The following is a 16,470-nucleotide window of genomic DNA, read 5'->3' on the forward strand; positions in this document are numbered from 1 at the left end:
TTAATAAATGCTGAAGGAGCTATGAAATCCCTGATGACAGCAAAACGGCCGAATAAATTTCTGTTTCTCGTGTCCTGAACACGTTTAGACATTCGGCTTGAGCGTATACAAAATTATTTTGCGGACTTAAGTGAAACGTTGAGTTAGAAGTATATATACCAAGTTGTACTTTGATATCTTGTTATAAGACTAAACAGTTTTAAACGGAATAAATCTAACCAAAATAATTTAAAAAATTTCGAAAAGGAATTTGCTCCGGTCTTCCCGAGCTGCCTATACAGCGTCGCAATGTTGGACTTTAAAAATCAGACAGCCAGGAAAACATAAAAATATTATAATATTGCAATGAGTAGCCAAAAGCCATGCGATAGTGGTATCCACATATGTGGATGGCGATAGTAACGCGTACGTGAGGATAAAAGAAAAGTGCATTCGTGGAGCCGTCATTTGTACTCAGGTGATTCATGCGAAAAGGTGCCCGACGTGATTACGGCCTCACGCCGGGAATTAACAGGCTTCAAACGAGGAGTGGTAGTTGGAGTTGTACGCTTAGGACATTCCATTTCTGAAATCGTGAGGGAATTCAATACCCCGTGATCTCTAGTGTCAATATCGCAACGAGAATACCAAATTTCGGGCAATACCTCTCAAAACCTACAATGCAGAGACTGACGACATTACTTAAAGACCTAGAGCAGCGACGATTGCGTACAGTTGTCAGTGCTAACAGACTAGCGGCACTGCCTGAAATAACAGCAGATATCGACGTGGGACGTAGGGCGAACGTATCCGTTAGGACAGCGCAGCGGCATTTGGCATTAACGGGCTATGGCAGCAGACGACCGACGCGAGTGCCGTTACTAATAGCGCAACATCGCCTGCAGCGCCTCTCCTGAGCTCTTGACCATCTCGGTTGGACGGTAGACAATTGAAAAACCGTGGCCTAGTCAGATGAGCTCCAATTTTAGTTGTTAAGAGCTGATGGTAGGATTCGAGTGTGGCACGGACCCCATGAAGCCATGGAATCAAATTGTCAACAAGACACTGTGTACGCTGGTAGTGGCTCCATAATGGTGTGAACAGGCTGGTGAAAAGTAACCAATCATTGGCAGTAAATGGTTATTTTCGGCTATCTGGAGACCATTTGCAGCCATTCATGTATGTCTTGTTCCTAAATAACGATGGATTTTCTATGGACGACAGTGCGCCATGTCACTAGGGTACAATGTTCGTGATTGGTTTGAAGAACGTTCTGAACAATTCGAGTGAATGCTTTGGCCACCCAAATCGTCTGACATAAATCCCATTGATCATTTCTGAGAGATAATCCAGGTACCAAATCGTGCACAAAATCCTGCGCCGAAAATTAACTGACAAACAATTTAAAAATCTTGAAGTACGGAGCATACACTGGCGAATTTTAGAAATGTTGTTCAGAAAAACAGAAGTGTAGAATCTAAATTTAAATGTAGCGAACAACCTTACGAAAGTGTTGCACTGGAGCGTAGCGCCATACGGAAGTGAAATTTCCACGATAATCATTACAAAAAAGAAGATGACAAAAGATTTTGGAATACGGCGTTACAGAAGAATGCTGAAGATTAGAGCGCTCTTAATGGATAAGCCAACAAAAAGTAGTGAGAGTATTAAAAATACATAGTATCTACGATTTCGATTGTCAACGTACCCTGTCACCGAAGTTTTCGAAGAGAACTTTCGCGTACTGGACGTAGTATTCTGCGATTCTTGGATTCGTCCATCCACCCAGTTTCTGTAGCTCAAATGGTAGATCCCAGTGGTATATGGTGACCTGGAAGTAAATGTAATTTAATACTGTTTTGAACGTCTCAATGCGCACAACTGCGTATTCAGTTACGTATAATACATATGGGCAACGGGAATAAAAAAATATACAAGAGAAAAATTGTAAAATTTTTCAAGATAGCGTAAATTTTGGGCTTCGAAACATACTCCAACAAGTATGCTACTATCTATTCTATATCAACAGGAGGTTATTTTTATAGCTTTCGCCTTACCAGCGGTTGTATGCCCTTCTCTAAGAGGGCGTTGATCAAGTTGTTGTAGTAGTCAATTCCAGCCTGGTTGATAACGTTGGTGTCACCTGTTGGCAGGATCCTCGGCCAGGAGATGGAGAATCGGTAGAAGTTCGCCTAAGACAACAACAAAATACTTCTTAAGCTACCGCCTTTATCTTTACGAGGTTGAAGACAAACACACTTACGTCGGAAACATCCTATAAATTGTGTACTTTTTTCTGGTTTATGGCCTCTTGAGTATTGAACTGAAACGTAGAAATAAGCATACCGAACAAGTTACTGTCATTCTCAGCAGATAATACCGCGTAACAGTGCCTATAGCCCAACTAATACATTTAGTTCATCTAATTTCATGAAGTATCCACATGCAGCTGAAGTCAGTCTGTGGTGATTAGACACCGTACAGCAACAAAATTGCTGGGATATAATTTCTAAGTTTCACTCGCTGTTACGAACAGTACCAGACATTTTCTAGTGGACTAAGTGTGATTCGGCGGACCAGTCGACGTGCTACATGAAGCCTGAGGGCTTTGTAAACCAGAAACGCACGTGTGCAGCCCTATGAACAGGACTGCTGTCATCTTGGGAGATGCAAGCTCGACAGAATACCCAGCATGAAGTTGTACAAGACAGGGCAACAATTCGTCTCTGAGAACGTTCAAATAAGCACCTTTGTTGGCTTGCACGCTAACCTGAATGAGGGGATCCAAGATATGGTACGAAAGACACCCTGAAAACATCACTGAACCACCTCCAGCACGAACCGCACCCTCCACACATTGCGAGTTAAACGCCTTACTGGGCCGTCGGTGCAAACGACGCCCTGCACTACTCACACAGACGCAAGATTATGACTCGTCGGGTCTTACTACACGCCACCGATCAACTACTGCCCAATGTCTGCGTGTTGAGATGTATTATTGTAAGGACACTGTGAGCATTCGCCATTCGCGAGGTAATCTACTATTAATTTCACGTCATGCAGTTCCCTCCGCATTGCACGCTGGGAAACTGGTAGAGGAGGATGTACAATCACTGATGGCAGAAACTGTTGTCGGGTGAGAAAACGACTCTCATTGATATTGGGCGATGTTCATCACCGGTATCTGGTGGTTAGGATCTTCTTACGTCACTGTTAATACGCCCTGTTATATGCAAGACAGTGGCACACATTCCTGGTGGACACATTAAGGAGTCAGCACTGATACATCAACAAGTAAGACCACTTTATTCTTACGCAGCTCGTGGTCTAATGGTCAGCGTTGCCACCTGTGGTTTATGGGGTCTTGGGTTCTATTCTCGGCCGGGTTGGGGATTTTCACTGCCCGGGGACTGGGTGCGTGTATTGTCGTCATCTTTCATGGAAGTGGCTAGATTGGAGTGTGTTCAGATTGGGAATGTCTACGGGCACTGATGACCATGCAGTAGAACTTCCCACAAACCAAACACCATCACTACTTTATTCACACTGTGGTCATAACCACGTCCTAACATGACAGCTGTTGTGTGATGTTTACGCGTCTACTAATCTTAGTGCACTGATTCCGTGTAACCGACTAGCATATACCGATCTCTTCACTAACTTGACTTAACGGTGAAACTACACATGACCTCCCAAGGCCCAATGGGCTCTAATAAGTGAATGGCAAATATCTGAAGTAAACAGCAGTACGCTTTCATACGTAAATTTTCACCTCTTCATTAAGCAATCCGTTTCGAAGTTACATAACGTCGTCAGCAGTCCCCTTGATTACAATAAATCGGAAAATCTAATTGCGTGTGGTTGTTGTAGGAATCGTAATAAGATAACCGATCCTCGCAGAAAACTGATATAAACGACATGGTCATGCGGTTCATGTCAGAGATTTGCGGACACTGTTTATCTTATTGTGGCTTCTACAATGAGTACACGCAATTGGATTTGTTAGCGGGCTTGATGACATTGTAATGTAACATCGAATCTGGTAGCTTAAGAAAGATTTCAAAATTTACGGCTAAAAATATACTGCTATTTGCGTCAAACTGTCTAGTCGATGTCCCAGCCACTATCTTCTATAAAGACGGACGTACAAAAGTGACAAGTATTTGGTCAGATGAGTTTACTAGATGCTCATTTGGTCAGGATACGTATTTAGTGTAGCAGTTGACAAGGATGCCTCCGGCGTTCGACCTGTTAAATCATATTAGAACGTGAAACTTCATTGAAAATAATTTGTTGAGGAACGCCCACAAAAACTTTCACGTTTCGTCTGATACAATGTTAGTATCTTATCCACGAAGACTACAGTCGTTTTCTGTGCAAGGCATGCGGTACTGATTTTACAGCTAAGGTACATCCCCAGTTTCTGTTTCGGATAGCCCTGCTGTCAGCTGGTGGGCACATTAGGAATGAATAACAGTTCTGAAGAACCAAACAGCAACTTTCCCCATCAGGCCAACCAGTGCTGTGACGGCACTGTCGTTGTTGCTCAAATTTTCCAATTTTAACTCATCCGTTTTTAATATAGGTGTTGTGAATCACACAGGGTGGAAAGGACCTGCTCCTCTACCCTTTGATGCACCGTTAAAGACATTTTCTGAGCTATTTGTTGTGAGTAAGCCTCCAGCAGCTCATATTTCTAGAGAGACTGAATGGACACGTCCACGGAAAGTTTACTTAACACGTCGTCTCATGTTTAGAAAATACCTGTGGTTTGTGTAGTACTAAAGTTTACTACTGGACGCGGTTCTAGTTGGCAGCTCTTGTGGATCGTTTCGCGATTCAGCTATAACTAAGAGTGAATTTTGTAACTGTGCATATATTTAAATTTCTTGTTGTATTTTAGATGACTATGTGAGAAGGAAGACGGTGAAATACGGTGTCGGTACATGAACTGTTCTGATCTAAAAGCTCAAAGAGGGCAGTAGACGAATCACGTTCAACAGTCCCAGATGACATTCTCCATTAGGCACTGCAAGGATGCCTGGATTTGAATCCGTGTCATTAGCTAAAAGAGTATAACTAAATGGTGCCAGAACCTCATCACCTCTTCTCTGCCAAATGCTGCCAACGACATTTTCTTTTCTCCCCTCTCCAAGATTGGAATCCGTTTCGAGAGCTATTCCTCAAGCATGCAATTACGAATCCAGCAGCTTCATTTTAACTGACGAATGCCGTTTTACTTTGCACTCGTTTCCAAGGGTCAACTTGATGTGCAATTCGGACAGAGCGGTTCTAGGGGTCCAGATCCTCACCCAACATGGATCAGTGTCGCAGAGTAAATGGCTCAATAGGGATCTGCATTACCTTAGCTGTTCCTCTACAACACTACAGTAGTCAGACAGTAGTAAGTAGTTGACAGATGTTTTTGTAGAATTAAAATTCTTCTGTCATGGCCTTGAACCATTATGTTATTTCTCTGGCAACATCACACTTCCCACTAACGTAGTATAGGATAGAATGAATTCCCCCTACCAAACCTCTCAGTGCTATACAGTCGTATCGGTATATTGGCAAGGTAGCGGCGGTGCCTTCACAGCAGGAGGCTAGAGTTTCCTTCGTTCGCAGAAAAGGACGCAGTACAAAGGAGAGGGGCTTGAAGAGCACATTGCGCGGGGTGTTTGATGCCACCCTTACCATTTCACAGTAAACAGGTGCGAAGACACGACATTTGTTGGCAAAGCTCATAGACACTGAGTGTACAATTGGTGCATATGTGCATTTCCACAAAAATCGCAGGTTTTGTATTATAAACGTGGGAGCTCGCTTCATGTTCGTGTGTTAGTTTTGTCCTTCACAAGAGACATTTTCCGTGGCAATTGTACACGAACTAAAATGGAACTTCCACAAGCTGATTGTGTTAAACTCAATAAAGAAACGGATTGGCGGATTTTCACTATAAGGAATGCAATATGTATGAATAAATTCCTATTTTAAAGTGTTATAAAACTCGTAAAGTGACAAATGTACGGTCCGCGTCCTCCACTCCACCATGCTCCGTCGATATTGGTTGTTGAAACTTCCGCGGGCTGCTTCGCAAGTTACAGTCTCACGGCAGCAATGAAAATTGATTAGAGTATGATACTCACCCCTATGCTGGCTAAGGCCTCCACATCTTCCTTGTACTTGTGATAGGAGTCGGCAGCAACGTCTCCATTTCTGCCGTCAGTTGTTAGATTTGGGAAAGTGTGAAGCAGCCTGTCCCATATGCTTTCGCCCTTCCCTGTAAACAATGCAAAAGCACTTCAGTTCAAATGCCCCTGAAACTTTGGACAGTATCAACTACATAAGACACCAGTTGCAATAGTGAATGACGAATTGAAATACCTTTCTTAATTTAATATTAACATATCCAAAGGCTTCAGGCAGCGAAAGTATTTATTACACCTAACACCAAACAAGGTTCCATGAAGGACATGATATTCGACGATACACGATGTGACCAGTAGAGATCACGGATTTTTTTTACATTTCACTTTACTCCCTTGCTAACATTTCGAAGAGTATATTAAAACCTACCTGCATAGTCAGAGACAATACAACACCTATCAGAAAAATCGAAAAACAAAAAAAGCACAGTTTAGAACTATTATTGGACTACACTGTTATCAAAAAATATATCACATACATGTTAGCAAGATCATCAATAGTGATTTCGCCATCGGTACTACCTGGTGGTAATCAATCAGTTTCATTTTGCTGGAATTGAAATAGTTTTAAATGCTTAAAAGCTCTATGGTCGTAATAACAATTTAACAAGTAACTGTTAGCAGTAAGTAATTTCAAGCACCTATGAGAAATGTCTACGTTTCGTTACAGTATGCTACATCCATTTACCTCATTCAGTAAGTGTAAAAAGTACAGTTTCCAGTAAAATGTAATTAGATATTTGGTGCATTGGAAAACTACCTTTGCTAAGATGTAGTAGGCTTTGTAGTCATCATAACAGCGTACAATTCAAGGCTAGTCTACAGACTTATAGAATTCACAAAGGACGTCAAAGCAACAGAAGTTATCGGGTAGGAGATAATGAGACTTGTGTAACGTAAAATTAAGTACTAGCTCTCCACAGAGTTTGATCTTAAAACATAGATCAGACGGGCTGACCGGTTCCCTTCCGCTTGTATTTTGGAAAAGGTCAGCCGCAAAAGGGAAAAAGTGCTGGACAGGTAACGGCTACACAATCACGTATGCACTGTCTGATTCAGAAGCAATATCAAGAGTGCTTCTGATAACACTATCAGGCCTACAGAGCAGGTAGATATTCTAAGAGAGCAAGTAGAAAAGAAGGGACCTTTAAAAAAAATTAGAAACATTTAATCAACTGATCATCACCTGAAGATAGTGCGTATTAATACAGATACAGCTAACAGCTTTAAATATCTCGGTGAAACCGTGAATCTGAAAATCAGCGAACGATATGCTAACACTAGGCGATAAAAGATGGTCACTGCTTTTCTCAGGACATAACTTATATACAAGACAAAAGCTATCTCAAGAAGGGCTAAACATTAGAACACGACGATTGAAACAGAGGGTCTGCACAATAGTGAAAGGCTCCGAACGACGTGGCTGTCGGGGATAACTGATACGGTGTAATTGGGGGTCTTTCGTATTATTGTAAATAGAACGCGTATGTTACGAGAATGATTCTGGAAGGTGAGAAAGGAATTTGAATGGGCTTGATTACGTCGCGTAGACATCTTCCATTGCACAATGCACTGGTCAGTGACTGACACGTTTCATGTCTTCCATTATGAGCAGAAGCTGAATAAGAGACAGACGAAACAAGATGGTTTACACGAGAAATACTGCAACGATTCTGGATTGCAAGGTGTCCTTCTCTATTGTGCTCTGTTGCTGAACATGGACTCTAATGGCTGTTGTTAAGTTAAAAAGTATTTGATTTACTTCTGCAAAACATACTGCGAAGGAGAGAGCAATTTGGAAGCGCTTTATGTACAGCCTTTGACATATTCGTCTTATTCGAGTTATATACGTTTATATGACGCATTACTATTGTGAAATACTGCTACAGACAACTTTTAGACACATTATTGTGTTACACCCAATACATAAAAGGATTCGCGGACTTTTACTATAAGTAATACACAACGTATGAATAAATTTCTAGCGTCAGGTGTAATAAAACTCGAAAAAAGTGATAAACGCATCAATCTTTTCAGGAAGTTTGTTTGCATCAGACGACAAGAACTAATTTTTAATACGTTCTGTGCCAAAATTAATGCATTCATAAATTCATTTTGTTGCCCATGATGATTACATATCTTTCCTTGTATGTAGTGTTTTCATCAGCAAACATTGATAGTGGAAATGGGTACTTTCATTAACTACATTTAATAGGGAATTCCAGCAACTGCTTCTACATTTAAATCTATATACCTACATGTACATCTGCATGGATACTCGGCAAATCACATTTAAGTGCCTGGAAGAGGGTTGATCGAACCACCTTCACAATTTTCTATTATTCCAAACTCGTACAGCGCGCGGAAAGAATGAACACCTATATCTTCCCCTACGAGCTCCGATTTCCCTTATTTTATCTTGATGATCGTTCCTCCCTAGGTCGGTCGGGGTCAACAAAATATTTTCGCATTCGGAGGAGAAAACTGGTGACTGGAATATAGTTGCATTCTTTCAAAGCAGAAGTCATGCAGTAAGGACGTGTCAGAACTGTGCCCACGTCACAGTACACCTGACAGGTCCTCTGGGTGTATTTTCTTGGAAGAAAAATGAACCAAGAAAACGTACTTGTGAATCCACACCGCACCACACAGTCACATGCAGCGAGTGCATAAAGCGAGTTCAATAGCTCTTCGTGCACAATACGTGGGCGGCTTGAAAGTAACCCACGTTCGGCAGTTCCGTGTGTTCACTGCACTCTTTAGTTAAAATGGGCCTTCGTCACTCCGTATAATATCGCCAGGCCACATCACGTCAGTATTTCCATGCGAAAGAATAAACGTTGCGGAAGATGATGAGGTTTCTGTTGCAGCAGTGTCTGGAACTTGTACGGGTACTGGTGTAAAATGGACCACCAAACTTCCCGAGCAATCCTCTTGACACTACACGAGCAATAGCACTGCTCGGAGCAAGTGCTGCATGGTCAGTTATACCAACAGTTACCACGTCAATAACTTCAACCGCGATAGGACGCCTTTCACTTCCAGGTAACCCACCAAGCTCACCATGTTTTCGAATGTCATTGTCAACCATTTAATGACTTGTGCCTCTCCCCATATCTCTCATCGGTGATACTCTGCCAATGCAGCACTATATTCACTGTCGTTCACATAAAACAGTTTCACGAACAGTGCACATTCTCTCTTCTTGATAGCCATAATGTTAACTAACGTTATGGATTGTCAAATGACAGGGTCGTCGTCATGCCGTCATACAAACAGTGTACAGCCCCAGATTTGCAACTGTTGAGAAAATCTGGAACTAGTTTTTGTTTCCAGAGTAAATCTGTTCTGCATTAAAGCAATAGGATATCTACAAGTTTCATTGCCATATTGTAATTACAGCCCACAATGGACCTCGGTGAGTGACTGCCCTTTAATTGTAATCACCCACTATCACTTTCTCTCAGTATCCAAGTCACTCGCTATCATAATTAGTATGAAGATTGAAGATAGATTAAGGTCACTAAAGACAGAATTAGTGATTCTGTATGGCGAAAATTGGCGATATATGGGTGATTTTAATTCCAGGATTGGAAATCGAACAGAAGGGTATGAAAAGGTTATGGGCAAATTTGGAGAGGATATGGAGGCCAACAGAAATGGGAAACAACTCTTTGATTTCTGTGCCATTATGGGCTTAGTAATCACAAACTCATTTTTTTAAACATAAGAACATTCACCGGTATACTTGGGAAGGCAGGGGAACCCGATTTGTCATTGACTATATAATAACAGATCAAGAATTCAGGAAGGCTGTGAGGGACACATGTGTATTCAGGGGATTCTTTGATGACACTGATCACTATTTAATCTGCAGTGAAATTGGTACTGTGAGGCCGAAAGTGCAGGAGGTCAGGTCCATATGTAGGAGAGTAAGAGTCGAGAAACTTCAGGATAAGGAAATCAGGCACAAGTACGTAACAGTGATCTCAGAAAGGTACCAGTTAGTTGAATGTAGTCAATTACAGTCATCGGAGAAGGAATGGACAAGGTATAGGGACACAGTACAAGAAGTGGCTAAAGAATATCTTGGAACAGTAGTGTGTAAAGGTAGGATGAAGCAAACAGCTTGGTGGAATGACACAAAGGCAGCCTGTAAAAGGAAAAAGAAGGCGTATCAAAAATGTCTACATACTAGAACTCAGGTAGACAGAGAAAGTTATGTTGAAGAAAGAAACAAAGCCAAACAGATAATTGCAGCATCCAAGAAGAAATCTTGGGAAGACTTTGGAAACAGGTCGGAGACTTTGGGTCAAGCTGCTGGAAAACCATTGTGGAGTGTAATTAGCAGTATTCGAAAGGAAGGTAGGAAGGAAATGACAAGTATTTTGGACAGCTCAGGAAAACTGCTGGTGAATACTGTTAATGCCTTGAGCAGGTGGAGGGAATATTTTGAAGAGTTGCTCAATGAAGGTGAAAATACGATCAGTAATGTTTCAGATTTCGATGTACAATGGTATAGGAATGATGATGGAAATAGGATCACATTTGAGGAAGTGGAGAAAATGGTCAATAGATTGCAGTGCAATAAAGCGGCTGGGGTGGATGAAATTAAGTCGGAACTCCTCAAATACAGTGGAATGTCGGGTCTTAAACGGCTACACAGGAGAATTGAAATGGCGTGGGAGTCGTGACAGGTTCCATCAGACTGGACGAGGGCAGTAATCACACCAATCTTTAAACATGGAAACAGAAAAGATTGTAACAACTACAGAGGTATCTCTTTAATCGGCGTTGTAGGTAAAATCTTCTCAGGTATTGTTGAAAGAAAAGTGCGAGTAGTAGTTGAGGACAAATTGGATGAAAATCAGTGTGGGTTTAGGCCTCTTAGAGGTTGTCAGGAGCAGATCTTTAGCTTACGGCAAATAATGGAGAAGTGTTACGAGTGGAACAGGGAATTGTATCTATGCTGTATAGATCTAGAAAAGGCATATGACCGGTTTCCTAGGAGGACGTTATTGTCTGTTCTACGAGACTATGGAATAGGAGGCAAACTTTTGCAAGCAATTAAAGGTCTTTACATAGATAGTCAGGCAGTAGGTAGAGTTGACGGTAAATTGAGTTCATGGTTCAGAGTAGTTTCAGGGGTAAGACGAGGCTGCAACCTGTCTCCACTGTTGTTCATATTATTTATGGATCATATGTTGAAAACAATAGACTGGCTGGGTGAGATTAAGATATGTGAACACATAATAGCAGTCTCGCATATGCGGATGACTTAGTTGTGACGGCAGATTCGATTGAAAGTTTGCAAAGTAATATTTCAGAGCTAGATCAGAAATGTAAGGACTATGGTATGACGATTAGCATCTCCAAAACGAAAGTAATGTCAGTGGGAAAGAAATATAAACGATTGAGTGCCAGATAGGAGGAACACAGAACAGGTGGACCGTTTCAAGTACTTAGGATGCATATTCTCACAGGATGGCAACATAGTGCAAGAACTGGAAGCGAGATGTAGTAAAGCTAATGCAGTGAGCGCTCAGCTACGATCTACTCTCCTCTGCAAGAAGGAAGTCAGTACCAAGACTAAGTTATCCCTGCACCGTTCAATCTTTCGACCAACTTTGTTGTATGGGAGCGAAAGCTGGGTGGATTCAGGTTACCCTTTCAATAAGGTTGAGGTTACGGATATGAAAGTAGCTAGGATGATTGCAGGTACTAGTAGATGGGAACTATGGCAGGAGGGTGTCCACAATGAGGAAATCAAAGAAAAACTGGGAATGAACTCTATAGATGTAGCAGTCAGGGCGAACAGGCTTAGATGGTGGGGTCATGTTACACGCATGGGAAAAGCAAAGTTACCCAAGAGACTCGTAGGTTCAGCAGTAGAGGGTAGGAGGAGTCGGGGTAGACCAACGAAAAGGTACCTGGATTCGGTTAAGAATGATTTTGAAGTAATAGGCTTACCATCAGAAGAGGCACCAATGTTAGCACTGAATAGGGGATCATGGAGGAATTTTATAATGGGGACTATGCTCCAGACTGAACGCTGAAAGGCATAATCAGTATAAAACGATGATGATATATAGGATGATGAAGGCAGACCTACCGTCAGCGTTCCAACCGCCCTCAATCTGATAAGCTGCGGAGGAGGCGCCAAAGAGGAAGCCCTCCGGGAACTGGTTCACGGCGTTCCCGGAGCCGGCGGTCGTCGGCGCAGCCCCCGCCGGCGCTCCCAGGAGCACGGACAGAGCGGCCACGACAGCCAGTAGCACCTCTTGGCGGCGGGACATGGCGGGACATGCCGTCGTCTGCGCACCGTCCGCTATATAGCGATGCTTATCTTCTGCGCACAGCCCAACATCGACCCTCGTGATCCCCCCGAAAGCCCGACAAAGCTTGCCGCCGCCACGAACGGCTAACCCAGATCCTCCGTAAGTTACACACTACACTTTAAGCCGACCTCGTCGTTCCGGACCAGTTACGAGATGATCCGCGATTAACATCCGTACAATCTCGGATAATCGTGTGTGCTCACCGAAGGTGAAAATACTACAGGGCCACATCGCGTGACGAGGGATTTACTCGGTTTGGCACAACGAGAATGGCTGTTGTAAAGGTCTCGTCCTCATCTGCAGCTTACCTCATCGAGGCTCCGTCCTCACATGATGCTTTCGTAACGCGCAGGTTTCTTCCTGGTGCAAAGTGACGATGGCTACAATCTTCAAAAGCTATCTACATTAAATCACTGCTATAAGATGACAGTCACCGTTCACGTACATCAATACTCCGCAATCAAACCTAAGTGCATGGCGAACGGTACTTCTGGCACAAAAAACTGATTTCCCCCCCTGCCACTCACACACACACACACAAAAATTAGCTCTGAGCACTATGGGACTCAATTTCTGAGGTCATCAGTCCCCTAGAACTTAGAACTACTTAAACCTAACTAACCAAATGACATCACACACATCCACGCCCGAGGCAGGATTCGAACCTGTGATCGCAGCGGTCGTGTGGTTCCAGACTGTAGCGCCTAGAACCGCTCGGCCACTCTGGCCGGCTCCCACACACACACACACACGCACACACACACACACACACACACACACACACACACACACACACACACACACCCTGCTCCACTCGAGAATGGGGCATGGGATGAATTATTGTCGGTAAGCTTCTATATTGCCTCCAATTTCTCAAATTTTCTCGTCTTGGTCATTACGCGAGATATATATGGGAGGAGTAATGCGTTGTCCGACTCTTCCTGAAAAATACGGTCTAGAAATGTCAACAGCAAACCTCTCCGTGATGCACTAAGCTTCCCTTGTAACGTCAGCAGTGGAGTTTGTTGAGAATCCCCGCATCGCTCTCGCGTCGACTAAACGATCCTGTGACGAACGGAAAGCACCACTCTTCGTTGTATCTTCTCTATCTCTTCTATTAATCCTACCCGGTAAGGATCCCATACCGATGAACAGTACTCAAAATCGCTCGAATAAGAGCCTTATCAACCACTCCGTTCGTGGATGAGAATCTTCCTTAAGAATCTTCCTATGAACGTCAGACAGGCGTCTGCTTTTCCTATTATTTTTTTATAAGGTCATTCCACCTAAGGTCGCTCTGGATAGTTGTAATTGACACCACTTCATCAAATTAAGTAACTTGTAAGCATTCATTTCACTGCACATATTTCTGTTGGTCATAGTATATGCACAATATCTGAAAAAAAAGAGGACTGTTAGTGTTTGGACGTGTGTTGATAATTCAGCAAGGGACTGACTAACAAAATTGCTAGTTCTAAGGACAATTCCAAAAACTTTGTGAGTGCACAAGTGCTGGTTTATAGACTTGCGATATTGTCCGCAAGACTCTTCGATGGTGATTGCGCACCTGCACAGTCGCAACAGATGGCTGCTGGCCGTCTCTACAAGGACTGCAGTGGGTCTGCACCTCTGGTGGCCCACCAATACCATAATCTCTACCAGGACTACAGTGGGTCTGCTCTATGATGACCTACCTACAAATATTCGTCAAAACTTCGACTGACTCTGCGGTTGGTTTGCTCTGTTGTGGCCCATTACCTGTCTGCATGTCAAGAGTCAGCATTATCTTTCCGTTGGAAGGACAACACTACTTCTTCAAGACAGCATGGAACTCGACTACTTCCGTGTGCATTTGTGCATTTTCTTCTACTGATCAGACTCTGAGGGAAAAAAAAAAAAAAAACACTGCAATTTACTGTGATGAAAGATCAGGACTGTCTTTATGGACTGTGAGAAAATTTTAGCTTTTGACCAACATTGTATGAATAAGTGTGTGCATTTGATTTCTTTGTTACTGTAATTATGAAATTTTTTCAAATCTGTATTGGCCACTGCCCAAAACATTTTGTAAAATTTTTTGTGGGGAGCATGGGGGCTATGTAAGTAGGCTCTTTAGGTTTTTATGTTGGTAACACCATGTAGCGCTCTATATGAAAATCACTGGCTATGCTGTGTGCAGTCTGTGGCTGGGTGGCATTGTTGTTTGCTATTGTAGTTTTGGGCAGCTGGCTGTTAACAGCGCGTAGTGTTGCGCAGTTGGAGGTGAGCCGCCAGCAGTGGTGGATGTGGGGAGAGAGATGGCGGAATTTTGAGAGCGGACGATCTGGACGTGTGTCCATCAGAAAGAGTAAATTTGTAATATTGGATATCATAGACTGATATATACATATATTATCACTTTTGAACACTATTAAGGTAAATACATTGTTTGTTCTCTATCAAAATCTTTCATTTGCTAACTATGCCTATCAGTAGTTAGTGCCTTCAGTAGTTTGAATCTTTTATTTAGCTGGCAGTAGTGGCGCTCGCTGAATTGCAGTAGTTCGAGTAACGAAGATTTTTGTGAGGTAAGTGATTTGTGAAACGTATAGGTTAATGTTAGTCAGGGCCATTCTTTTGTAGAGATTTTTGGAAGTCAGATTGCGTTGCGCTAAAAATATTGTGTACCAGTTTAGTGTTGATCAGAATAAGTAAAGAGAGTAATGTCTGAGTACGTTCAGTTTTGCTCAGCTGTTTGAAAATCAAATAATGTAAGAGATTTATAATTTTTCTAAGGGGACGTTTCACGTGGACTAGTCGTTGGATGTCACCTGAGTAAGAAATCCATCAGGGATACTTCCACCTTCTAAAGCTGCACAATAGTTGGTGATCTGATTGCTAAATGGAAACGAGAAGGATCAACCACAACGAAACCCAGATCAGGCTGATTTTATGTACTGACCGTCAGGGAAAGTTCAGCACTGCAAAGGGTGTACGTAAAAAATCGTATGCAGTCAGAAGAAGGAATCACTCGTGAATTCCATACGACTACCAGTATCCCAGCTAACATAATGACTTTGTGTTTGGAGGTATAGAAAAGGGGCCCAGTGGTCAAGCAGCCCCTCGTAAGTAACACAATTCTTCAGTCATTGCTAAGTGACACTTGAGATGGTGTCAAGAGCGACGTCACTGGTCAGTAGATGACTGGAAACAAATGATTGAGAGTGATGTCTGTGGCAATCCGATGGAACAGGACTACGGAAGACATGGTGTTACGGTACGGGAGTATTTTTGGTAGGTGTGGTACGGTCCCTTTACTGCCTTTACGGAAACGCTGTATGTGTGCTGGTATGAACACATTTTATACCATTGTGTATTGCGTACAGCGCAGCAAGAGCTACAAGCCAGTGACGGTTTGTATCGGCATGACCATGCACTCACACATAAAGCGGCATTTTTGAGGTCATCACTTGTGAATAGAATCATTTTGAAATGAACTAGCCTGTCCAGAACTCAACAGAATGATATGAGTTAGAACGTCGACTTCCCTCCAGAACCCAGCCTTCAAGATCACTACATTGCCTCGTCTCGGCTCTTGATGATGATGATGATGATGACGATTTTTGGTTTGTGGAGCGCTCAACTGCGTGGTTATAAGCTCCCGTACAAATTCCCAACCTTTGCTCAGCCCAGTCTCGCCACTTTCATGAATGAGAAATGACGAGAACAACACAAACACCCAGTCAACTCGAGACAGGGAAAATTCGTGACTCCGCCGGGAATGGAATCCGGGACACCGTGCTCGGGAAGCGACAACGCGACCTCGAGACCACGAGCTGCGGACCATCGGCTCTTGTGGAAGTATGGACTTCCACAGACAGTCACACTCCTCATTGTAAGTGTCCCCAGCAGAGTTGAAGCTGTCTTATGGGTGAAAGATGGACACACCCCACATTACTGTCAACTAA

The 16,470-nt window shown here is 42.9% G+C and overlaps 1 protein-coding gene across 1 annotated transcript in view; it reads right to left on the reverse strand.

Annotated features, from left to right (window-relative positions):
• LOC126413079 (myrosinase 1-like) overlaps window positions 1-12,481 on the reverse strand; it is a 37,586-nt gene extending 25,105 nt beyond the window's left edge. Inside the window, exons 1-4 of the mRNA XM_050082976.1 lie at window positions 12,298-12,481; window positions 6,126-6,259; window positions 2,037-2,171; window positions 1,688-1,810 (exon numbers count right to left, since the gene is read on the reverse strand). Coding sequence (XP_049938933.1) covers window positions 1,688-1,810; window positions 2,037-2,171; window positions 6,126-6,259; window positions 12,298-12,481 — 576 coding nt within the window. The remainder of the gene's footprint in view (window positions 1-1,687; window positions 1,811-2,036; window positions 2,172-6,125; window positions 6,260-12,297) is intronic.
• Between the last annotated feature and the right edge of the window lie 3,989 nt (window positions 12,482-16,470).

Source organism: Schistocerca serialis, chromosome 7, assembly GCF_023864345.2.
Source record: "Schistocerca serialis cubense isolate TAMUIC-IGC-003099 chromosome 7, iqSchSeri2.2, whole genome shotgun sequence".
In the NCBI taxonomy this organism is placed as follows: domain Eukaryota; kingdom Metazoa; phylum Arthropoda; class Insecta; order Orthoptera; family Acrididae; genus Schistocerca; species Schistocerca serialis.